Source organism: Glycine max, chromosome 5 (genome assembly GCF_000004515.6).
Source record: "Glycine max cultivar Williams 82 chromosome 5, Glycine_max_v4.0, whole genome shotgun sequence".
NCBI lineage: Eukaryota > Viridiplantae > Streptophyta > Magnoliopsida > Fabales > Fabaceae > Glycine > Glycine max.
Window position 1 is genome coordinate 40,169,218 of NC_038241.2, and position 24,633 is coordinate 40,193,850.

At 30.6% G+C, this 24,633-nt stretch overlaps 3 protein-coding genes across 5 annotated transcripts; 1 reads left to right on the forward strand and 2 right to left on the reverse strand.

The window, feature by feature from the left end:
* Positions 1-420: 420 nt before the first annotated feature.
* Positions 421-2,228, reverse strand: LOC100796930 (uncharacterized). The gene is made up of 3 exons (NM_001254967.3): positions 2,046-2,228; positions 1,808-1,952; positions 421-1,067 (listed from the first exon to the last, which is right to left on the reverse strand). The coding sequence occupies exons 1-3, from the start codon at positions 2,139-2,141 to the stop codon at positions 688-690; spliced, it is 621 nt and encodes a 206-aa protein (NP_001241896.2). The 5' UTR covers positions 2,142-2,228; the 3' UTR covers positions 421-687.
* A 1,035-nt stretch (positions 2,229-3,263) lies between these two features.
* On the reverse strand, positions 3,264-8,826 carry LOC100801719 (isoamylase 1, chloroplastic). 3 transcript variants are annotated; one of them, XM_041015672.1, is made up of 9 exons: positions 8,631-8,822; positions 7,997-8,135; positions 7,337-7,423; positions 6,436-6,529; positions 5,961-6,119; positions 4,930-5,013; positions 4,642-4,722; positions 4,480-4,562; positions 3,264-3,737 (listed from the first exon to the last, which is right to left on the reverse strand). In XM_041015672.1, exons 3-9 carry the CDS (start codon positions 7,402-7,404, stop codon positions 3,611-3,613), a joined length of 696 nt encoding a protein of 231 aa, XP_040871606.1. In that variant the 5' UTR covers positions 7,405-7,423; positions 7,997-8,135; positions 8,631-8,822; the 3' UTR covers positions 3,264-3,610. The 3 variants fall into 3 exon arrangements, with proteins under 3 accessions (XP_040871606.1, XP_040871608.1, XP_040871607.1); XM_041015674.1 differs by having other exon boundaries at positions 3,264-3,741; positions 8,631-8,817; XM_041015673.1 differs by lacking the exon at positions 7,997-8,135 and having other exon boundaries at positions 8,631-8,826.
* Positions 8,827-14,740: 5,914 nt separating this feature from the next.
* LOC100797463 (indole-3-acetic acid-induced protein ARG7) lies at positions 14,741-15,689 on the forward strand. Its single transcript, XM_003525267.5, has one exon. The coding sequence runs from the start codon at positions 14,913-14,915 to the stop codon at positions 15,363-15,365; it is 453 nt and encodes a 150-aa protein (XP_003525315.1). The 5' UTR covers positions 14,741-14,912; the 3' UTR covers positions 15,366-15,689.
* Positions 15,690-24,633: the final 8,944 nt, after the last annotated feature.

Genomic DNA, 24,633 nt, shown 5'->3' on the forward strand with positions numbered 1-24,633 from the left:
GTGGATCTATTCTGAAGCTTTTGTTTTTGACATGAAAATCACACGCTAACATGCATACAAAAGGCACGAACCAACACATACACGGCGATAATAACAATAGCAATGACAGAGTTACTGATGATAATAGCAATGATAATATATAATATATAACAATGACAATTAATCATAGTGGAAGCGAGAACATTAATATTTATTGGTAAAAATAACAACATAAAATGACAAAACAAGGAAAAACAGAATTTAAATAGAGTTCCTTATGGTTATCTTTTTTCCTTTTACCAAAGCCTAAAATCTCTCTCAATAATTTCAGTCTAGTGATCTGTGTCATCGTAATTTCAATCATGGATTTAGTAGTTTACAGTTTAGCACACTAAAAACAAAACAGAGCTCCACTTCGGCACAATGACAGTTACTGTAGTAATAAATTGGCTTTTCTTATCCAGATCATTCCTTTGCAGCAATTCAAAGATGGCGACAACAAGACATTATATACATTAATTTCTTTTCTTTGTTACACTTGGATGGCCTCTTCCAAGTAGAGATTCCCATACCGCAAAAGCAAGCTAAATACTAGTTTGGTCCACTAGGTTCTAGTCTAGTACCCCTTTATCCCAAATAGGAGAAAACCTCGCTTAACAGCAAAGAAAATAGTGGTATATACTATCAAAATAAAAAACAAAACAAATTTCAGCGGGTCCATGTAATGGGAGTTGAGGTGTTGTGAGGAAGCTTTGGTAACAAGCAGTGTTGCTGGAACCCCTCTGTTATTCCATCGTGTGTCGTTGGGTAGTGAATGCTTGATGTTGAAGTTTTAGCGTCAGTGTCAGTGTCAGTGTCAGTGTCATCTTCTTGTTCAATATCCATCATCATGGATCCCACACCTTCTCCTTCTCCCATTTCATCAGCTTCCATCAACTCGACATTTGTGTTGAGAGAATCATCAACAGCGGAGAACTGGTAAGAAGGTGAAGGTACCCAAGGCACAAGAGCCAATTCATCATCATTTTCCTCCTCACGTGATTCTAACTCTGTCACGCGCTCACATTGTTTGGACCACAGATATTGATCTGCAATTAGAATCATGCTATCTCAATTAAGAAGACTAATAATAAATAAGATGACACAAGTAAATTAGATAAAAATGAGTTTTACATCCTCAATTTTCGGTCAAAAAATAACCCTAATCACTGTATTTTAAACGATATCTTTGGTATTCATGGTCCTCTTGGAAAATTAGGTCAGTCTTCCGCAACTCACGTTCAAGTTAAATAAGGTTGTCATACAATTCCGACAAAATAAACAACGTCAGAAACATCAATTGGGTAACAATTCTCGCTAGAACAAATAATTACGGTCCTTGTATTTTTCATAATTGGTGAATTTCTGTTACGATCCATCTAATATATTTGGCCCCCAAGAGGATCATTTCAGTAGCTAAGAAATGGAACGGTTATGATGTTTACAAATAGACCTTTTTTGGTTGTTAGAATAAATATCTCAGGTAGATTCTAGAATATTATTTTTAGAATTCTGTTAGCAATTGCTGGTGCTCTGCTTATATATCCCTGTAATTCCATTGAGAGAGTAATGAAGAAACAGAAATATTTTTTTCATCTCTTTATAGTCATAGAATGATAGGAGTAAAAGTAGAGTTTCACCTATCAATTTCATCCCTCAGTCTAGTATGCTAAGTATCAAATTAATCTATTATAAAGAGTGGACCTAACTACAATAGGAATTAAGATAAATTTTAAGTGAAAATTTAGAAACGTAAAACACATTTGATTTGATGGAATAAAAGACTTACTGTTCCTAATTCCTTTCATAAGGTCAGAATCGAGAGTGAGAGAGAAAGAGGAAGGGGAATGGACGAGAGGCTTGAAGAGAACGAGAGCTCTCTCCTCGTTAGGTAACGGTTCGTCCTCTTCCAAAATTGGCGGCAACTCAGCGTCCTGAAACGGTAACAAACGGAATCGATTAGTAAATAATGACAAACAAGTTTGGTTGGTTGTTGATGGCGAAGAATAGAGAGAGGAAGTACTAACGAGACGGCGAATCTTGGTTGCCGGAGAAGCGAGAGGGAAATCGTCGTTAAGTTCATCGACGCCTCCTTTCCTCTTCAGTAACCGGTGCAGCGCCATGGAGATGTGAAGCTAAGGAATCGAATGAGCCAACGAAGACGATGGAGAAGTTGGTGTGTGTTGTGATTTTTATGTTGAATTGAAGAAAGAAGGGAAGGAGTATTTATTGAGTGGGGTCTAGATTTTTCTGGAATTCTTCAGTGCTAAATCTTGCATCCCCAAACCTTCCACACACCTCTTAAACCACGTGTCATAATCTTCACTAATTCTTTTGAAAATTTTATTAACCCGTGCATTTTACCTTATCTATCTATAACAATTAATAAAAATAATTATTCTCTTGTGTATAGATTTCTTATTCTTAAATTATCCTTTAATATATATAAAAAGTTTTGAAAAAAATTTAGATAATTTTATATATATTTAATTTTCTATTTATTAAATCTTTTAGTGATTAAATAAAATTATAATTTGAATTTAAAATATTTATATATCTTTCATTTTAATTTGATGGGATCAATCATTTTCATATAAGCCTCATATATATATATATATATAAAGATAACGATGATCATAATGATAATAAATTTAAGATATATTAATCATTTTCATATATATATATATATATATTTAGAAATAATTCATCTAAATATTTTTTAATAAAATATATAAGAATAATTATGTAATTTAACTTTTCTTAGTTTATCGTTACATATTAATTATTAATATTATCATGTATGTAAATGAGTAACATCAATTTTTGTTTTGTATTATCAATAAAAAAATATTTTATGTTGTGATAAAAAAATATTTTCATATTTTGATTATATTTTTTCATTATTTTGTAAAAAAGAAATATAACTTAATAATAAATTATAAGGATGTGAGTCTTTTTGTGGGACGAACACAGACAAAGGTGTTGGATTGGAAAGAATAAGTGTTTTATTAGGTGCTTGTAGAGGGAAGACTAGAGTGAAAATGAATCTTATGTATAATGGATTTGCAGTTAAAATCATTGTGATGCGCATTCCAATGCATATCTAAAGAATAAAAGTAAAATTAAGAATTTACTCTTGGTTGCTAGTAGGAATAGGTGGCCACAGGAGGCTTACCTGAAGGTGCCCAGACACCAGGTTCATACCTTGTTCCCTCACTCCACACACACAAAAACGTGGAGCAAACTCACATCTAAATTGCTCAAATACAACTGAGCCACTTTTCCATCATCGTGTCATTACATCACTAATGCAGCTTCTTTTTTCTACTTCTTATTCTTTCCTAGGTAAAGGTAAAAGAAAATTTTCAATGCATTTTTTATTTTTTATTTACTGATCAAACGATTTCTTTTCCAGCATACTAGGAACAGGATTATATATATAGCTGATAATAACAAGGAAGCAGGATTTTCATCTGGAATGCGCAAGAGGATAATGGAAGAATAACTAAGCATGGGATACATATTGGCGTCCAGAAACTGAGCATACTGTTGTATTGCAATATCTCTTCCAGGGAGGTCAGGAGTGAGAAAATCATATGGTGAAGGCTTGCTGGTGTCTACAAGAGGCTCCCATCTGTATCCAGGACAATCCGGCAAGGTAACTCTGAAAGGTAAATGACTCATATTCAAAGCAATGTAAATTTCTCCCTTCACTGAGTCTACCTGGGTTCAAGTTCATGCCAAACAAGGGTATTAGTCACTAATGGAGAGTACTCGATAATAGAACGTACAGGATCTAACATTTTCGTTAAGACAAAAGAACTCAAAGTAAATGAAGCAACTGAGGATTAAAAGTTCTCTACTGATGCTAATCTGAGCGTTGCATTGACAACTTTGCATGAGAAGGTATTGGTTTATGTCTAGGAGCAGCTAAACCTATATTTTATACCATAGGGCAATATATATATATATATATATATCATATTTAATTATTTGGCCTTTCAAATTCAAAACCCAGGCTTAGAATAAATGCTTCTTTACTTGTGTTCAAATTGGTACCAGGGACGTAACAAACAATCATAATGGGAATTCTAACTTTTCTTGACTCAACATATATATTCTGCCAATCTTAATGTCCAGGAGACTGCTAACCTTAAAATCTTTGTCGTTATAACAACAACCCCATAATGCTTATTCCTCAACCTAGCTAGGATGCACATGCTACCACTGTCAGATGCAGAGTTTCTTGGTTTAAGTAGAGGCTCAAAGTTTAGTTACTGGTAATTCCATATTTTTAGGCGAACATTATAAGAAATGGAACCTAACATGTGATTCTTGTAGCTTTTCAACAGGAAAAGAATTCTTATATCCACATGGAAATATGGGCAACAAAATTATTGTACCATGGTAAAAGCCACAAAACGGCTGGTTTCAGACCACAAGAAAACACAAGGTACTTACCGGTGGAACTTAGTCATAAGGCGACAAAATCTGAAGAAGTCTGATGAGGATTCTTCCTTTTTGTCCCATCGGAAGTAATTAAGCTGCAAAATGGTTGAAGTTAATAGAATTGACAATGTGGTGGGATGTGCAATGGAACTTTCTAGTAGATAAGAGGATCACATAATTATCGTGGCAATAGGTATTGTTATTTCCCCCTTTTGTGTGTCCATATTCATCGCCCATATATATCATTGGAACTCCCTGATATGATAAACTAAAAGTCAGTAAACAGAACTCTTGCTGTTAAATCTTTAAATAAAGAATAATTTGATCAATTTAACAATGCCAACACAGCACAACAGCATTGAACTAAAGTAGTTTTACATATTCATTGCTTCTCCGTCTGCCTAATAAAAGTCACATTATAGTTAAAAGTCCAACTGATGACCAGTGTTAATTGGACTCTACCTGGGAAACCATGAGAGAAAGAAAAAAATTTCGCATTTGTGGTTTCCTCAATTTCTTCACTGAGGTACTGACAAACTCCCCCTCCTACATTAGTAACGGAAATGGGATTAAAATTCAATACGAAGGTCTTGTTAACTCATTTAACTTTACATAACAATTCTAATACTTTGGGTGAAAACAATTTTAAGGAATCAGAAAGTGCTCCATGTCCCCCATAAAGACTAAGCCCAGGAATGCATACACACACACATGGGAGAAAATAGAAGAAAACTGACAACGACAGTCAAGGCTCTACAGAATATGATGTACAAGACAAAGATATCAGGCAGGAAATGAGGTGAATGCAAGTATGTTGGACTAAAGCCTAGCGCACAATCTAAAAATATTTTTCTTTCAAGAAGCCAGTAGCCACGTTATACTTTTCATAATTTTTTTTTTATCAGCAGAAGTATATATATAGAACATTAAAATTAGTACAAGGGGTACTGTTGTATATACATCCTAGCATTTGCAAGGTGCAGAACTATGGTGACCTAATACAAGCTAACCAACCTGAATCAGCAAACCAAAGATCTGGCTAACCGCTAGGTACCCAACCAGCCAAAATTCTATAACCTGAATTATACTTTTCATAATAATGTCGGTGAGTGAAAAAGAGGAAATAATCATGAAAAAGTTTGGAGGATTCCGGTGAAGTTTTATAATGAAGGGAGCACACTGGACAAGTTTGTGTCAGTGAGTGTGAAATTTGTGACTTAAAAGAAAAAGTTCTCTTAGCTCCATAAATTCTTTTTATTCATTCCCTGTGAACAGTTTTGACTTACATATTACCATCTACATGAATCTAGCACGTCCAATTCATAACCATTGAATATTTGGGTGTAGATATTGCCATGAATATTATAATATTAATGATATTCAGGTTGGAGAAAAGAAATAATCATGAAAGGAAGTACTTCCATTCAGTAGAAAGAAAACTGAAAGGGAAATAACTTTAAATGCAACTCTGAAGCAGGTTTCTAAACATCTACCTGTCCGCAGTTCCAGCTATTATTATGATTTTCTCCATCATTATTGTCTTCTCCATTTGACAAATTATTCTTGTTGTTATAGGTCACCAAATCAGCTAGAGTGAACCCATCATGAGCACATATAAAGTTAATACTATGCCATGGTTTTCTTCCTCCTCCCTGTGCCAAAGATATAGAATAAAGTCATGTCTACTAAAATAAAGAATGAAGTAGAAGAAAATATGATATCAACAAAAGACCTAAAGCTTCATAATTAGCTGAAACAAATATTAATATCCTGAGAATAAAATATAATTGAGCAAGCTCAAAAGCAGTCAAACAGGATGTTCACTGTATAAAGTTGAAGTCAACAACAGGACCCATTCAGACAATTAATGATTTTGACAATAAAAATGATAGCATTAATAAGAATAGATGTGGGAGTTTATACATAAAAAAAACTACTATTGTAGTATAACATGAGACGGAAGATAACCCTGATATAAATTAGGACTCCCACAAAGGCATTCAGCAAAAGCTCCAGCAAAGCCATCTGTACCCTTGATAAACTGGCGCACCGTGTCTCTATACTGCAAAATGCAAGAATTGCACATTAGATTTTGATAGTTCATGCACATCACCACCAGTGCATGTTATATTCAGAAAATTGGTGAGCATACAACAGTCAATATTTAGTTGAAGAGATTAACATACATTGAAAGCAGAAGAAGGGAGCATGTAGAGGGGGGAAAACATTTAGTCGAAGGTAAACAGTTCATAGACTTTGGTTAAATTCTGAACAATTTAGCTTGCATGAAGGGAATCAAGAAAAATTTAGTTACATGTGTACATATGACCACTTGTCTAGTTGTCCTAGTAACTACAAACATTGCAGACTGGTCAAGAAAAGGAGAAAATTCATTGCAGTTTAGTCAGACAAATTAATTGACTGCTTTTATGCCAAGTCCATAGTCCAACAGTTCTTTTCAAGATTGAACATTTGAAGAAGTCACCACTACCATGTAGTTTACAGTGATCCACTTATTAAATAGCAGATCCCATCATAAATTACAATTCTAGAAAGAAATAGTGAAGACAAATATAAACTACATGCAAAGTTTAACTCCATTCCAATGTTGACAAGTTTATATAATTCAAAACCAGGTAATTTTCAATAAAAATGAAACCTGATGCAATTATTCTTACACTTTCACTTAAATAGACTACAGGATACATATGATATGCTGATGTCAAACGGAAGCAATTTTGATATTTCAGTGTTGTGTTATCGAGTTCTCTTTTTCCAAATCACAGTTCCATTTCAAACTGCGTTACTACATCCTCTTGTCGCAGAATAATAATGGGGTTAAGAATCCAACAGTTATGTCTGCACTGACCTTCCCATTCCATTCTGACCAAATACCCCAGTGAGGGAAAGTGCCAACTTGATAGAGGCCACCAGCATCCCAGGCTTCAGCTATAAGCTATAAAGAGATAAATTAAGAAACTCTGCATATTAGCTAACTGCTTCCAAATGAGGGAAAAACTAATCTATATAACATATAATGATTACAATGACCAATCAAAATATTTTTAAGGGAAGTCGAAGTCAAGCCGGCGACTTGTGTTAGGCACTCAATCTGAGGCAGATAGTAAACAGCACCTAGAAGGAAATACCACCTTAAAAATTTACTTGTGACTATTCAAGTTCCAAAGGTGAGATAAGGCAATAAACACCAAAACTAAGCACCTATTGCAAATAATAACAGCTCAATAACCTAAATAACTTCTATGACCGTTTACCCATCTCTTTTAAAATTACTCAATCAAGCATATACATCAATTCAGATCAGTGGACTTTTACTTGTAACTATCCAAGTTCCAAAGGTGATGTAAATAGCCACTGAATGTAAGTGCCATTGCAAAACACAGCTCTATCACCTAATTAACTTTTCTGACCAAGTTTAGTCCATCTTTTTAAATTATTTAATCATCTATTTAGATTAGAAGAATCTTTAAGCAACTATTGAAATTAAATTGTTTAAAATTTTCCTTACCAAATCTTTGGGGTACTTGATGAATTTCTTCCATTAGCATAATGATTCTGCTGTTTCCCGTACTTCTTTTCTCCTAAGTGACCTTATTCCTTGTATTGTCTACTGCCCCTTAACAATGCCAACTTTTTTCGTTGTTTCACTGAAAACAATTTATACTAATCACATAATTTAACCATAAAACATGGACATGACCAACAAGGCACACTGATCTTTCCTTTCATTATTTCTTTCAACAGAAATGTCAGAATTCATCTTTTCTTTTTAGAAACGAGAATTATCAAAGCAATCTAGCCACTCTACCGTTGAAAGTTTCAATCCCAGATCAAACCCCAAAATCAAGCCTCACTTATATAGAAGAAAACTTAATGCATATGCTTTAAACCCCTTTATCTGCCAGGTAAACAGACAAATCATATATGATGTACAATCCCGTTTAACTTACAGAAGATCTCAATTTCCAACAAAGTTTGTACTATCATTTTCGTGAAATTTGTTTATTTCATGAAAATTGCCATAAAAAATTCTTTCATTTCAAAATTTACTTTGATATACTTTGAAAATTATTCAATGTATGTCCTCAAACTGATAACAGATAAAGCTTCACAAATGATTTAAAAGAATTAAGTTGAAATACCTTCACTCCACAAAGTATAGGATCGTTACTGATCAAGTCAATCAATGGTGGGCTGCTTAGAGGGGCTCCTGTTGTCAGCAAGTCACCTTCTATTGGAGCACCAAATGCATTAGCTCCATCCCAGAGACTGATAACAACCAGGGAGAGGAAATAAGAACAGTAAGATGTATCAGTCTACAGAAAAAATTGAGAAATAATGAGGGGGTTGGGGTAGGGGTGCCATTCTAGTGAGGGATAGTTCTGTCCATTCAAGTCATTTGGAAGGTGCAGGAAGCAATTGAGGAAGTGCAGGAAGTAAAAGTCATGGTTCTAATGCAACCCAAGCCCATTGTTTTTATGTTCACTTGTTATCAAAGAGAGGCATCTTCTTGCGGGCATTTTTGTTAGGACACCCAACAGATTTTCAAAATGCTAAAAATATCCTTATGGGTATTTTTGGTTATAAATAACAGGTTTCGTTTTTCATTTCTGAAGGATCTTTTTTTCCTTAAAATCTCACTCCCTTAGTATAATTTGTTTCCATTAGTCTCCTATCTCAAGCACTTGTTGTCTCTTACAATGTATGTCAAAAAATTATGCTTGAAATAGGAGACTATCCGTATATCGATAATAACACACATACCCTTATGTCGAATACTCATATGTTTTTTTTTTTAAATTATGCATCTCTTTTTCTCCGACAATGAAAACCTACCCAACTTCACCGTATATTTATAAATAACACACATACACTATCAGAGACAACAAATGCTTGAAATAGGAGACTAACAGAAGCAAATTACACCAAGGGAGTGGGATTTTAAGGAAAAAAAAAATCCTGCAAAAATGAAAAAACAAAACCTGTTATTTATAATCAAAAAGGGTATTTTTGATATTTTAAAAATCTGTTAGGTGTTTCAACAAAAAATACTAGGTGCCCCAAGCAGATGCCCCTATTTGATAGCAACTGAACATGAAAACAAAGGTTTTTTTTTTGCATATGCCCCCCTATTTGAAATAGGAGACTAACGGCATTTTTTTTTTTTTGATGAGTTTGAACGATCCCATGTCACCACGACGAAAGGAGTTTTTAATGCATTGTGTCCCATTTCTATGTTCCTAATGAATCTTCACGTGAAAACTTATCCCTCTCTCAATTCTATTCTATAATTTTATTTTTTTTGAAGCAACCAAAGGTCACATTTTATATATTTCTTAACATGTGAAAAAGTTTAGCAACACCTGAGTTTTATTCAATTCTGTAGCTAATACAAATAAGAAATGATATTCTCTTACGAAGTTATTATCCTCTCAATATTCAAATCCGTATAATATGTTTCTATTCAAATATAAATTAGTTTTTAAAAAATAACTGACATATTTTTTATCTTTGATTTTAATTTCGAACGTGACAGACTTTTCACACCAAAAGACTAAAAATATGTTTACTCATATAATATTTAAACAATTTTATACAGATACTTTTATTTTACTTTTACACATCTCTATAAAATATTTTTTAATCAATCATTTCACTTTTATTTTATTTTCTTAAACCAAAGATATCATAATATTAAAACCGCTTTATTATTATTCCAGCAATTTGCAGACAAACGAGACGGAACAGATCTGGAAATAAAGAAGGAGGAACAATGTGAAACCTCCCACCAATACAACATGACATAATTAATATATAATCTTATTATTTATGTAATTACGGGTTGAATTTCTGACTCTTATAGTTGAAAAAATATTTACTAAGAAAAAATATTAATTTCTTAAACAAATCTTAATAACTCCAAAGATTAGTGATTAACTTTTTTTGTTAACGAAAAAAAGAAAAAGAAAGTGAAGTCTCCCCTAGCGTGGATGATCATAGTTATTAATTTGTGATCCTCTGGTGTGGTGCACCAAACTGATGAGGGATGGATGAGTTATCATAGCATGACGCGCAGATCGAGCAGCGTGTTACCGAAACAGCCCACTCCTCCGGTGGTGGTGCACCGTGCACCACACGTATCTACACAACAGTGGGTCCACGAATCTGTACTTGCTGAGCGTCCTTCCATTTTTTACCCGACACTAACCTCTGCTCTCTGCATGCTCCGTGCTCTCCTGCGCAAAACTACTATCTTTTCTTCTGCATGCCATCACACTTTTTCATTTTCTATTAAAGTCATATTTCTTAATTATATAAAAAAAAACAAGTATAATTCTCTGTAATAATTCAATATAAAAATAATTCATGACGTGAATTAATCAGAAATTATTATTTTTATAATCTTTAAGGGAAATATTTTAAAATTAATAAACTTAATATGCATGATATTTTATTATTGGACCATGGTGTAAAAATTATTTTTTACTCTGTATGTATTATTTATTTTTTGTTTCATTTTTGTATGTATTATAAAAATAATAAATAGTAGTAGTATTTACGTAATAGATCTTATTGTTAAAAACAAACCGAATCCTTTGTTGATCCTCATATTCAAATCAACTTAGTGGTGGGAAATGCTGCGTAATCACGGATTAAGAGATTATTCTTATACATGTAAACATAGAAATATAACATTCTTATATTGGTTATAAGTTTTAAAAATTTATTTTCATGTATTTTTTATTCCTGTGATATCATAATTTTCTTTTTAATATATTTTTTCATGTTTCTATTCCCATAAAAACATGAAAAGTCATTCTCTAATATGCATGTAACTTCTATTTTTTTATTTATTTCATTTAAATTTTTTTAATTAGAAAAAAATAACCCTAGGAATATTAAAAGAAAAAAATATTATGTACTAATAGTCATTCAATCAAAAATTATCATAATAAATTTAATGGCTTTTAAATGAATTATTTTAAAATAATTAAATCAATAATTTATAATTAAATATTTATACATGTCATAGACATTAAACTTATGTTAAAATATAACCAAACCATTTTTAAATATATCAAAGAATAATATGATTCCTGAAAATATAATTTCTAAAATGCAATATCATATCATCATGTGAAATAAATGTTTCCCGCAAATAAAAAAGTTTTCACGTGGTGAGTATTGTAATGTATTTTGGTAAGTGATAAGAGAGTGATTTGCGGCAGCGGATCCGTAAAAAAAGAAGAGTAAGGTTTAATTTGAAGCAATGGAAAAGTAAAGTTTTTGAGAGAGGAGCGGGTGAAGAAATCACGGATCCCATGTGAAGTGACTTAGAAGACTTGACCGGTAAATCCGAATATTTTTCTCCCACTTTTTAAACTTGAGTTGCTTTCTCAACAGGTCTAGAAATAATAATCACTGTTCTACTTCTAGCATAAAATTAAATTTCATAGAAACTCGTGTGGTAGAAATTGTGTTAAAAAACCCGACAAGCCAACCAAAACAGAATATGTTATTATGAATCCATGTGAGAATGGCCATTTTTTCAGTATCCGCATGCATACGGAAAAGTACTACGGCGTTTTCAGAGAAACTCCGGCCGTGCACTAACTTTCTTTTGCTTTTGTACGGTCACAGTATCTTTCCTTTTTAATTTTCAGCTAAACTAATTACTTTTGGTTGAATAAAAGTTTAATTTCTTTTTTAAAAATTTATTTCAATATACATTTCTGTATTTTAAGACACGAAATAAAAAGGAAAATATTATTATTTTAAAATTAAAAATATTTGTGTTTAATATATATGGTCTTTGTAAAATAATTTTATATTATATTTCAATCATAAATCCTATTTGATAAAACTTTTAAAATAATTTTAAGAAAAACTAATAAATTTATTATTCAATATAAGGTATAACAGAATAAAGTATAAATTACTTTACAATATCATTGTACTAGTATTGAATCAAATCTTTGAAATAAGGTCTTGAATTAAGAGGGAAAATCCCACCAATACTTTTTGACGTAAATTAATTATTAATAAAATTAATAAATATTTATATTAATATGATGGCAATAAAAAAATTAAAGACTCAAATTTTACTGATTTTTTTTTATGAATAAAAAGTTCAAGTGTGTTGGATGTAGCGACTTCATTCATATTAGAGTAGGTCTCAAAACATCAATCTCATATCACAGGTCGATCGCCTACATGCCCCTGTTAATATGAACATCATCCGTACCAACTGAACTATTTGTAAGCAAATCCAACAATACTAAATTTTGTTTTTATATGTACAATGTATCGAATTTCTCACCAACAAAAATATACTAATTTTACCCTTTAAAGTGGAGCAAAATTTAGAGGAGTCAGCTCTATATATTATTATCTTACTTATTGTTGTTGGAAAATATTAAGATTGTGATTTAACATAATCATACAGAGAAATTGAATATACATTTTGGAGCTAATCTTTGGATATGCTTTAAATAGCATAGTATTGTTAATCCTTGAATTTTTTTTAATTTTTACTTATCTTTCTGTGGAAATCTAAATTAGTCAGAATCTTTTTTACTAATAAATTGAAGGGTAAGAAAAAAAATATTATTTACGGGTAATAATTACAAAGTTATATGAATATACATTACTTGTAATTTAATGTAATTAATAGTATTATTTTACACATCGAAATGAACGCGTATGTAACTAATATTATTGAGTGTGTACTAATGTTATATTAAACTTCGACAGTTTTTTTTTTTTTGTATTTTTTCCCAACTTGAACAAAGGTTTTCACAGTATTTTTGCTATTTTTTTTTTTTACTTTTTTGTATGATATTTTTAATTTGAGTGTGATGTTTGAAGTATAAATTAAAACTATTAGAATTTTATTTTATTTAAACTAAATGTTTTACTTACTCATGAGCTAAAATGGTGAAAATAATTAAAATAATTAAATATTCTAGGATAAAAAGAATTATTGGGAAGATAATATGTGACATGAGATTAAATAGAAAAAATATATGTTCTAAAAAAACAAAAAAAATGAAAAGATATAGAGATTATCATCTGAAAAATAATTAACATATTTATCGATACAAATTTATTGGATTTAATGATGTATAAAATCTAAAAAATATTATGTGTAAACATAATTTTACATACCAGGAATTTAGGATTTTTTTATACATACTATAGGAAATTAATATTTTTAGTATAATTTGTTTGGAGAAATAAGATCGATCTATTTCAGTAATTTTTATGTCTAAGTGTTAGTCTCATGAAATTTAATTATGAGAATAGCTTTGCAGAAGAAAAAAAATTTAGGATACATATGTAAAGTAATTTATACAGTAACTTTTTTCTCTCTCTCAAACTATTTTTTAAAAGTAATTTTCTTTATCTTACCAACTAAAAATATGAAAGTTACATGTATATATTATGAATCCTTTGTATTTCTTTTTAAATCCTTACAATAAAACTATTGACAAAATCTGGAGGTAAAATAGGGTAATAGATAGAGATGAATAATTTAAAAAATTATATTTGTAGATAAAAATAAAAGGGTAATAATTTAGATTATTAAGAATATTGATCATGTGATCGTGTTCCAGTGACAATGAAATTGGAATCATACTACAAGGATGCTCGGAGAAGTGACAAAACATTGAAAATTGTTCAATTCAATTTGTTTGTTGAGAAACAAAGTAATTCGCTCATTGTTTAACAAGGATATTTAAGTTTTATACTAGCCAACATGTATTTGATTTGATTCCCAATTTTTTTTTTTCGTTTTCTGATTATAAATGATATAATATAAGCATGTTTTCAGTTTTAAAAAAAAATTAATCATGCTTAATAGAGATTGTGAAAATCTCATTCACTAAATTATTTATTTTACTTTTATCATATAAAAGTAGATACACAATTGATAATTAATTAAAATTATATAAAAATACACATTTAAAAGTAATTATTATTACCATAGTAGGAAAAGTACGGTATATTTTACATAAAGATTGATTTTTATTTATTTTATGGTTAAAGTGAATTTCCGTTGTTTGATATAAATTGAATACAATAAAAAAAAACTTAATTTAAACGATTGAAATTATTTATCTTTGATTGTTATTATTAATAAAAAAAAAAACCTTGTACGCAGACACTTTATTATTTAATTTTAGGAATAAAAAAATATTGAGATTTTGGGAAAGATAAAGGCAGTTAAGGTTAGTGATTGGGTTGGGGAAAAAGACAATAATTCTTTCTTTCTCCTAACCTAAGCGGAGGAGTAGTAGTAGTAGTATTAGTATCAATTCCCATTCTCATTCATTTCTCCCACACTGTTCTATTTTCAAAACTCTTTCCATAGCACTTGCTTCACTCTCTCTCTCTCTCTCTCGCGACCAGCAGGAGGTGCCATGGCGGGTGCGATGGGTATGAAGGTCGACAAGATTCGCCAAATCGTGCGTCTCAAGCAGCTGATGACTCGCTGGAAGCACATCAGCCTCCGCCGCCGCTCCTCCGACGAGCCCTCCGCCGTGCGACGCCCTCCCTCCGGCTTCATCTTCGTGTACGTGGGCCCCGAACGCACTCGCTTCGCCATCCCCGCGCGCTTCCTCAACCTTGCTCTCTTCGAGGGCCTCCTCAAACAAACCGAAGAAGAGTTCGGACTCCGAGGTAACGGCGGTTTGGTCCTCCCTTGCCAAGTCCCGTTCTTCTCTAACGTCGTCAAGTACCTCCACAAGGACGAACACAAGTACGGAAGTCTCTCTCTTCAAGACTTCGTTAACATGCTTTCCGCCTCCTCCTCCGATTCCTGTAAGGAAAACGTCGCCGTTTTTGCTCCTCTGCTCCAGAAAGCAGAGGTTTGACATTCTCGATTGCCATTCCGATTCAGATTTCCCCTGTTTTCGTTTCTTAGCCTCTCTGAATTTTGTAAATGAACTCAGGAATTTGTAAAATCTCTTTTTTGCCCCCTTGTAATGGAATGGGTTTTTTTGGTTCTACTCATCCTTGGATCCATTCCCCCAAAAATTTTAGTGGGTGGGTTTCAGTGAGATGTCTTTGAACTAGTCCTTAGGCTTTTTGGGTTATCTTTCACTATTTGTTACAACGGATGCCCAGTTTCATGATGATGATCAATTTTTAGTGATCAATGAAGAATTTTACGGTAACTATGGATCTGTGTTTATACTTATACTCTCCATTTGTGTTTGTTTTTTTAAATGTTGTATATCATTTGTTTGCAATTTATTTCAGCTTAATTGATGGTATCAGTTTTGAATCTTGAATACGCAGTTATAATAAATATTTAGGAGAAAAATTTGGTCATATATAGTTTTTTTTTTACTCGAGTAAATTTTGTTTTGTTGTTGAGATTCTGGAGAATAGTCGTGGCCTCTTGGGTAATATTGTCTTGCATGAAGAATAGAGATTTATTTTTGGAACATAGATGTGGTCTCAACAAAATGAAATTACAAAAATATTAGTCGTTCTAACTAACATTGTTATAGTTTTAGATATTAAATTGATTGATGCCTTTATTTTTGAAGAACACAAGTTTTTTGTTCTATCGTTCACAATGATTCAATCGAATTCAAATAAGATTGGCTTTTTATGAAGAATAGTTTTATCCGATTATTTCAATAAAATTTATCTTCTCTGGAAAATACAAATGTGGTATTCATTATCTTCTCTGGAGAATACAAATGTGGTGTTCAGAGATGGTGGTATCAGCAAAAAGTTTTACAAAAACTTGTAACAACGAAAAAAAGTTTTAGAAAATAAAATTTCTAACCAACATTTTTGTGGTTTTAGAAATTAAATTGATTAATACTTTTACTTTCAAGAACACGCAATTTTTTCCTCTCTTGAGTGACATTTGCTGCGTCAGTATACCATTTGTGGGTAGAGAAACTATAGATGTTTTTGCAATTAGAATAAATAGTCATGGAGTTAGCAAAGTAAACACGTTTCTTTCTCTAATCTAACGTGCATTTTGAAAATTAGAAGAGGAAGAGCCTTGTTTTAGTGAAGTGAATAAAATCAAAATGAGCTGTACATGGAAAAGTCTAATCTGTCATTCTGTATGATATTTGAGCAACTAGACCCACTTTCGTGTTTTTTAATACTACTCAACCTGATTTGTTGCCATTCTTATTATTAGAGTCTAAACAGGCACAAAGAGATTCTGTGAAAAATTTCACATTGAATTTTAGCAATGGAATCTCATCTTTCTGTTATTTTATCTAATTTTAGAATTGTATACTGAGGCCTATTCAACCTTACCTATCAACCCTTAGATTCCGCAGATATCAACGAAACACCGCTACTTTATTTTTTTCCCTTTTCTTTTTGTTTCTTATAAGAGAAAATGTTGGGCATGTGTCAGTCGTTGGCGTGAGAGATTCCAATGATCTTTCTAGTTTTAAAATAAAAGTGTTTTCTTCTCCTTTAGCTTAAATTGATCAGATTCCAATTAAGTTTTTTCCACATGATTACACAGGTGATGAATTTGATCAGATTCTCATTCTTTTGTTTGGGCTCTTGAAATTTGTTGGCCCTTGCAAGATAGGGATATGGATTTTGAGCCAGTTCTCATTTACAACCCTCAAAATTTGTATTTTATCAATGGGTCTTGTCATTGCATGTAGATATGGCAAGAAAATCCGTATTCGTGGATATCCATCCGAATTCGTTCTGATTTTAACTGATAATATCCGAGTTGACCAGTTATAAGTTTGGGTTCAGATTTTTCCATATAACCAAAAGTCGGATATTACATATGGTTATCTTAATTTATACAAAATTGGTTTGTTTTAATTTAATCGGTTAACATTTTGAATATGCTAGTGTATTACATGTTTGGAGAAACAAACTTATCACTCTTAATAATTTTTATCTAACTCAAATAAAGTTCTTTCATAAAAAGTAAATTGTTAAAAAAAAACAATAAGAACATATGAGACCATACACAATCCGAAAGTAGCTAATGATGCAAATTGTATAATTTTACTAAAATGACATTATGTTAGGTATCATCTTAACAATTATTGGTGTATTTAAAAATATAGTATCTAATATTGACATAATTTAGTAATTAATTTTTTTTAAGAGGATGAGTTAGACGATCATATCAAATTGTTCTTTATTAAATCTAACGCGTGTCCAGCCTAATTCTTGATCATAATATGAACTTTTAATTAAAAAAAATAGTTTAACAATAAAAATATACTATACATATGTTTAAAGCATATATTTATATCATTTCTTTTTTCAAAAATAATTTTCTTTTGAAATGCAAGAAAAGAAAACAGACAAACAGTTGCAAAATCTTCAACCGAACAAAAGCAAAATATTAGAAAAATATCATAAAATCCAAACCCATAATTAAGCCTTATTAATATTGTTAAGCTACCAAATCAGCCCTAAATATATTTTAAGTTCTTGTAAATATAAAAGTTTCTTTTGTTCGTTATAAAATTTCTCCTAATTAATTTCTATAACATTTTAAAACAATTTTTTTTTTAGTTTTTCTCTTCTTTTCTTCTTCATGACATTTTTTTTTAAACAAAACTCGAATCCAAAATCTTATTTATCAAAATTGAACTCATGAACAATTGAATAAATAACTTGTTGGTTTAGTCTTTTCCTTTAGTAGGTATATAATATATATTTTATGTTAAAGTGACTAACTCAAAATCAAATCATCTTTTACCATCTCAATTAAATGACATCAAGTGCGAACAATCCTTTTATCTATTTTTTCTTTGTTTTTTTTTTCTTCCTTTCAGAAAACCTTCACCAACCTAAAACCCTTATTTGCTAATTTAGAAGTGATATTTAGTCTTTTCCACATCTATTTGATGCTGACTTTTCATCTAGGGTACGAGGAGTCTAAGGAGAGTGTATATGCGATAAGTCTATTTTGTAATGCCACGATATTGATGACCATCAGTCTATCACCTTTAGTTTGAGTGCAATTGATGCAATACTGTGCCTGGTGTGGGATTTTACACATTTATTCATTAAGCCTTTTCATATGGGTATGCGCACAAACTGCAGGGCTATGTTTCACTTGGCTTTTGCCTTTGACAAGAACATAACGCTCACAAAATATAGGGAATTAAGCCTTTCAATGTCTCTTTTTGTATTTATGTGTTTTGGTTGTTCTTAACCACTCTACTGCTAGGGGAGTTGGGCTTTTATATTTTGCATCTTTTATTTTTTACCACTCCTGTATTTTTTTTTCTGTGGATTTTAGTGACAAACATATTAAATTTTGTTGCAATTGCTAACATGACTCCTCTTAGTCACGTTAGTAGTTTTGTTATTGTTGATAGCCAGAGCTAAGAAACTAAAATTGTATTTTTTTATTCAAATTTGAAAAAATAAAATATTTTCTTCTATGAATTTGGGGGACCAAAATCAAATTCATCCCAAATTTCTGGGACTAAAATCAAAATTTGACCAAAAATATACATATTTCAATTGGTATGATCAGACTAGGATAATGTTTACTAAGAGGGTTGAGGATATTGTCAAGGAATTGAGAGCAAGAAAATTCTAACATCTCAAATTTGTAAAAAAATTCAAAGAAAAATTATAAAAAAAGGAAAAAACGGATTGAGGTGAAAATGAAAAAGAAAAACACCATAATCCTATTTAGACATCTAATGCTAATTTAAGGCCCAAGTTAACTTAGGACTACCCGACATTGAGGAGGTCCAATTCAAGTTAAGGTTCTGATTACAAAATGGTAGTTGTTATTCTCATCTCATAGATTGCATTCTCACCTCCCACATGCTTCTAAATTTTTATTATTTCAAAACTATCCTTTTAATGAAAATACTTTTTCATTATTTAAAATGGATGCAAAACAATACACAAGGGAAATATGTATTTCCCTTATATATTTTATACGATGAAAACATATTTTCGTGGTGTAGCTTTTTTATCTTTACTTACACAACAAAAATATATTTCCATTTTGTTAAATTTTTAGGAATAGAAAAAATTAATTAATTGTAGGTGTAAATTATTTTTTAAGCTAATCAAATTAATGGTGACACACGTTACCTTTTTAATTGAAATTTGAATTAATGACGACATAAGTTATCTTTTTTAATCATAATCAAATCAATTATGATATAAATTTAGTGTCATGTTTAATTTGGTTACCATTAATAAATTTATTTTTTTATAATAATTAATTTAATTACTTTTATAAATGATAATGTATATGATACTTATTACAATTAAAAAGGACAAATTGTATCTTAACTAATTTATTTTTTAGTTTAAAAAAATATAATTCATATCACCATTAATTTGATTAGTTTAACTTATATCTATAATTAATTGTATTTTTCTGCAAAATTAACAAAACAGAAATGTATTTTGTCGTGTAAAAGGAGGTGGAATAAAATACTCATTATAAATATGTTTCTGTTGCATAAAGTATACAATTAAAACGTATTTATGTTGTATAAATATATAACAAAAACTATTTCTGTTAAAAAAATATTTTTAGAATGAATTTTTTATTTTACATACATGGGGTGAGAATAGAAAATTTGGGAGTGAGAATAACATTTCCCTTACACAATTCCAGATTGCTACCACTAATAACGGATGAGGGAGACGAGAAATTTGGATAATAGACAATTGATATCCACTTTTTATATGAAGACTTATGCTCATAAATGATATCATATCCTTTCATTATTAAAGGACAATAGGAAGTTGAATTATCCCATCAACAAGTCATCTTTTAAAAAAAAATAGAAAGTGATATGTCAACCGTTATTGTTAAGTAACGAGAGTAGAAAAACTTTTGTATATTTTGAGAAAGAAAAGACAAATTTTATAATCATACTTTCATATGATATAGATATTTTGTTGAATTAATCTTTGATTTCTTCTTACCCACATTAAATATATTTTTGTGTAAAAATTCTGGTATCGTTTTTCTTTTTGCTACATTTAACTTTTTTGCCTAAACAATGTTTATTGTGTTTAAAAAATAAAACAAAATTTAGTCTATTAATTCCCAACCTACGATTTAAAACACTTGATCAAAAGTTAAAGAAGAGACATTTTAAAATTTTATTATTCTTATTGATTACTATTAAACAATTATTTTGGTGGCAATTACTAACAAACAAGTACAAATACAAATAATTATATTGTACCAAGAAACACAAACAATCATACGCTTTTATTGAGCACCAAAAAAATCACACGCTTTTATTAATATTAAATAATTTGACAGATAAGGAATTCCGTTGTTCTTAAATAAGGTACTATATAATTCAAAACTGTAAATAAAAAGAATTAAATATGAGGATTTAGGAGAAAGTAATCAATGTGATCATTCCGACCTTGATTCCCGTCATCTTTATCATATACTGATCAAACTTAAGAGCAAAGCATGGAAGGTTGGATAGTGCTGTCATAATTATTTGGCAAAGACTAATTTTTAAGGATGAATAAAATAACATAGACTAAAGAATAATTAGGGCAGTGGGCAACTCCCCTTCCTTTTTTTTTTTTTTTCTAAAAACAAAAATATTTTTTTCCGCATCAAAATATGATCAGTAACACCGTGATGGAAAATCAACATATATATATATATTGAGGAGACCAACAAAAGAATCAATTCCTCTAGTTAAGTTATGAACAATAGAATTTGCTTGTCACAGTGCAAGATTTGTTAAACTAAGTAAATGTTTTTGGCACTGAGATGGAAATACTTGAAACACACTAAAAGGGGGAAAATTAAATAGTATAATAGAAAAAAATTTAGTCTTTTAAAAGTTTTTCACAAACAAATATTAATGGAATATGAATTTCGTCCAAGGGATTCAAAATCATGTTGTGCTTCAAAATTTGTTCATAAAACTTGAATACAGTAATGTAGAAGTAACTTACAAAAAAAAAATACAAAGATTTTACATTGGTTTACTCTAACTCTTGGGTTACATTTAGTTGTCCTTCAAACCTTAAAGAGTTCCACTAATAAATTCTTTGATTACAATTAAGTATTTTTCTATATCACTTCTTGCTATGAGGAGTACTCTCTAGGTCACTCCTAATACTATCCTTAATTTCCCCTAATATTAAAACTCAAGTATCCTTTATTATTAAGTCACTTTTGACTCTTACAAACAATAAATGTTTGATAGAAAATATATTATAATCACTCAAAGAGTGATTACACAATAGACTCAAATATAGTGAAACTCGCTAACTTAGCAAAGCTAAGATTCACTTAATTTGCTCAAGTTTTCTTCGTCCGGTAAACTAACAACGTTACAACACTTTATTTGTTTTATCTCATATTATTCTCTTGTGTTTCAACAACTTTAATACGAACATCAATCTTCAAGTTTTATGTAGACTTCAGAGCTTTGATCCGTTGAGAGATCCCAACTGAATGCTATCGTGCAAAGATAGATTGGAGACCATAAACACTTTATGTAGCATATCTTCAGAGAAGTACAATATGTTAGTGTCGTCTAGTGTTTAAAGCTGACTTTCAGCATACAAATTGAAAGAAACGTTAACATCATGAGACTAAAGGAATTAAGAATGTTAAGACAAGACAATTTAAATCTTCCTTTTTGTGTGCTATGCCACGAGTTTCTTACTGAACCTATTGACATTATTTTCTGATGATTATTTTTAGTATTTGATAATTGAGTAACTGTTCCATTGCTTTTGTACTACGAGCCAAGTGCTAAAACACTTGTCTTCTCATGATTGGACATTAAGCAATATCATCCAAAGTCTTTTTGTTTATGATTTTCTGTTTGTATCTCATAGAGATAGATGAACCTGTAGCTTAAGCATGAAAGGTTAATACATAAAATTTATACTTTGTTAACATCAAAATCTTAGGAATTTAATTGTTTAGTTTAGTCCAATGTGACTTGGACGCAACCAAACTTAATAATCTCCCACTTCTCGATGATTACAAACAATATAAATTTTGATGCCTAAAGAGTAAGACGATGAGATAAAGATTAGAGTATAAGAGCAGTTTAGATTGTACTTTGCACACCACTTACTGTTGGTTTGTGTATTTGAGGAATATAACTTTGATATACAACAAACTTGTTAAACATCACAACATGAGGAGATCTTTCAAAGACATAATTCGAGCAGATATTGCATAATTAGGACAAATACGTCATCAGAATGAATGGGCAAATTATGTGAGGATAAATGAGACTTTGCTTGAGTTCATTATCTTACGCATGTATTAGAGAATATGTATTAATCAAAAAATACATAGTATATGTAGAGAAATAAAAAAAACATGAAAAACACACATATGTGAACACCAAAGCACCTGTTTTATAAAAAAACATATAAGTACAAGTGTTGTATAAATCAAAATTCCTATTCTACTTTCTCCCCTTTTGTCATTATCAAGAGACATGGGTTTGAAGAGAAAAAGGAAATGACTTTGGACATCATGGTCAACCTTCAATGGACGGAGGTTGATGGATAACTAGTGGTGACTTTTGTGGTGAAGGTAGAGGCACATGCCCAAGATTTGCAATGGTTGAAGGTGCAGGAGTAGTGGTTGGAGGAGGCGAAAGTGGTTGGACAGAGGGAGGCAACCTCTGTTGTATTAGCATGTTTATGTTAAAGAGCACAAAGTCGTTGAAGGACTTGAGTGAGAACTCTAGTGTGTTCTTGATCGGTAGATTGATTTCCATGCTTTTAGCAAGGAACCTTTCTTTCATAGTTTTTTCCCAGGTTGGCTTGTTGAAAATGCAACAATTCTTGTATTCTCTCTTCGGATACACCCGTAGGAGCAAAGACAGTCAAGAGAGTTATCTCACGAAGAGTGTTGAAAGTATTGACTGTGGCCAAGGCATCTTCAATGATGGGTTGAGGTTGTGAAGTGACTTCAACAAAGTTAGATTTTTTAATTATGTATGTTATATAATCACTAAATTAATAAGCAATTAATACAATATATTAATGTGAAAATAATGCACTAAAATTAAATTTTATTTGTTAAATGCTTTTTTTAACTTTCTTTTAATTTCAGTTTAAGATCATAATATATGTATCTCTAAAAGACAATCTTGTTAAGAGAACATCTTTGGTACAATATATCCTTCCAACATTAATTTTTCATACACTATATTTAAATTTGAAATCTTACTTTTAAAAAAATAAAATTTGGATATTTATAATAGGTAAAAAAATAAAAACCAAAATCAAGTATTTCTTATTTACCATTGTTATAGACTAGTTGGAAACAAAACATTTTTTTTAGTTTTAAATTAAAAATAAAAATAGTTAAAAGAGGTAAATAACTACCACACTGAAAGAGTTATCTTTCCCTTCTAATAACTATATTTGAGTAGTTCTTTTTTCTAATAACGGTTTGATTGAAAGGTGATTTTTAGAATTAATTAAGATAAATTAAATATTCTATTTCCATTATTAAACAATAATTTTAAATAAGTTTGTTTTACCGATTCTCCTACTTTTTTGACATGATAAATATAAAATGTGTTTTGTACTTTCAAAATTTTAAATAATAAAATATTAAGAAAAATATAACATATATTATTATTAAATTTATGACCTATTACTAATAGACATGTGTCACTATCTTTTATTTTTTTATGAATTATTTTTTGATAAGTTGGACCCCAGAACTCATCATAACTAAAATATACTTTAAGAGTGAAAATATGTTTTTAAAAAGACTTACAAATTATTAACAAGATGCTTACATTAATTAAAAAAAATTAAACCCACATCTTGAAATATGAGCACGCATTTTCCATTTTTCATTTCCCTGCCTAGAATATATTGTCTCAATGAAAACGTGAAAAGTGGCTTCGTAGGTATGATTCGGAGATACGGAATCGGGTCCCACACCTATACACTGTACTGGGGAGAGACTGAGATATTACATGCAACAGATCATATACCCTTCATTTAGATGACTTTAAAAGTCTTCTTAGATCATCCAACGACGGGAAACAATTATATTTCCCAAGTGTCATTTGACGCAAGAAAACAACCGACCTTAAAAAATTTCACACTGCTGCATACAGCCAAGGCTTAGTAGACAATCTTATCCGATTTGTCCTCTAGTTTGGAATA

Excerpts from the sequence above, each read along its gene's own strand:
- LOC100796930 (NM_001254967.3), bottom strand. The coding sequence starts at position 2,141 with ATGGCGCTGCACCGGTTACTGAAGAGGAAAGGAGGCGTCGATGAACTT. Across the intron at positions 1,953-2,045 it reads CAACCAAGATTCGCCGTCTC|GACGCTGAGTTGCCGCCAAT; the intron begins GTTAGTACTTCC and ends TTACCGTTTCAG. Across the intron at positions 1,068-1,807 it reads TATGAAAGGAATTAGGAACA|ATCAATATCTGTGGTCCAAA; the intron begins GTAAGTCTTTTA and ends TTCTAATTGCAG.
- LOC100801719 (XM_041015673.1), bottom strand. The coding sequence starts at position 7,404 with ATGCTGGTGGCCTCTATCAAGTTGGCACTTTCCCTCACTGGGGTATTT. Across the intron at positions 6,530-7,336 it reads GGTCAGAATGGAATGGGAAG|TATAGAGACACGGTGCGCCA; the intron begins GTCAGTGCAGAC and ends TGCATTTTGCAG. Across the intron at positions 3,738-4,479 it reads CTTATGACTAAGTTCCACCG|ACTCAGTGAAGGGAGAAATT; the intron begins GTAAGTACCTTG and ends GAACCCAGGTAG.
- LOC100797463 (XM_003525267.5), top strand. The coding sequence starts at position 14,913 with ATGGCGGGTGCGATGGGTATGAAGGTCGACAAGATTCGCCAAATCGTG.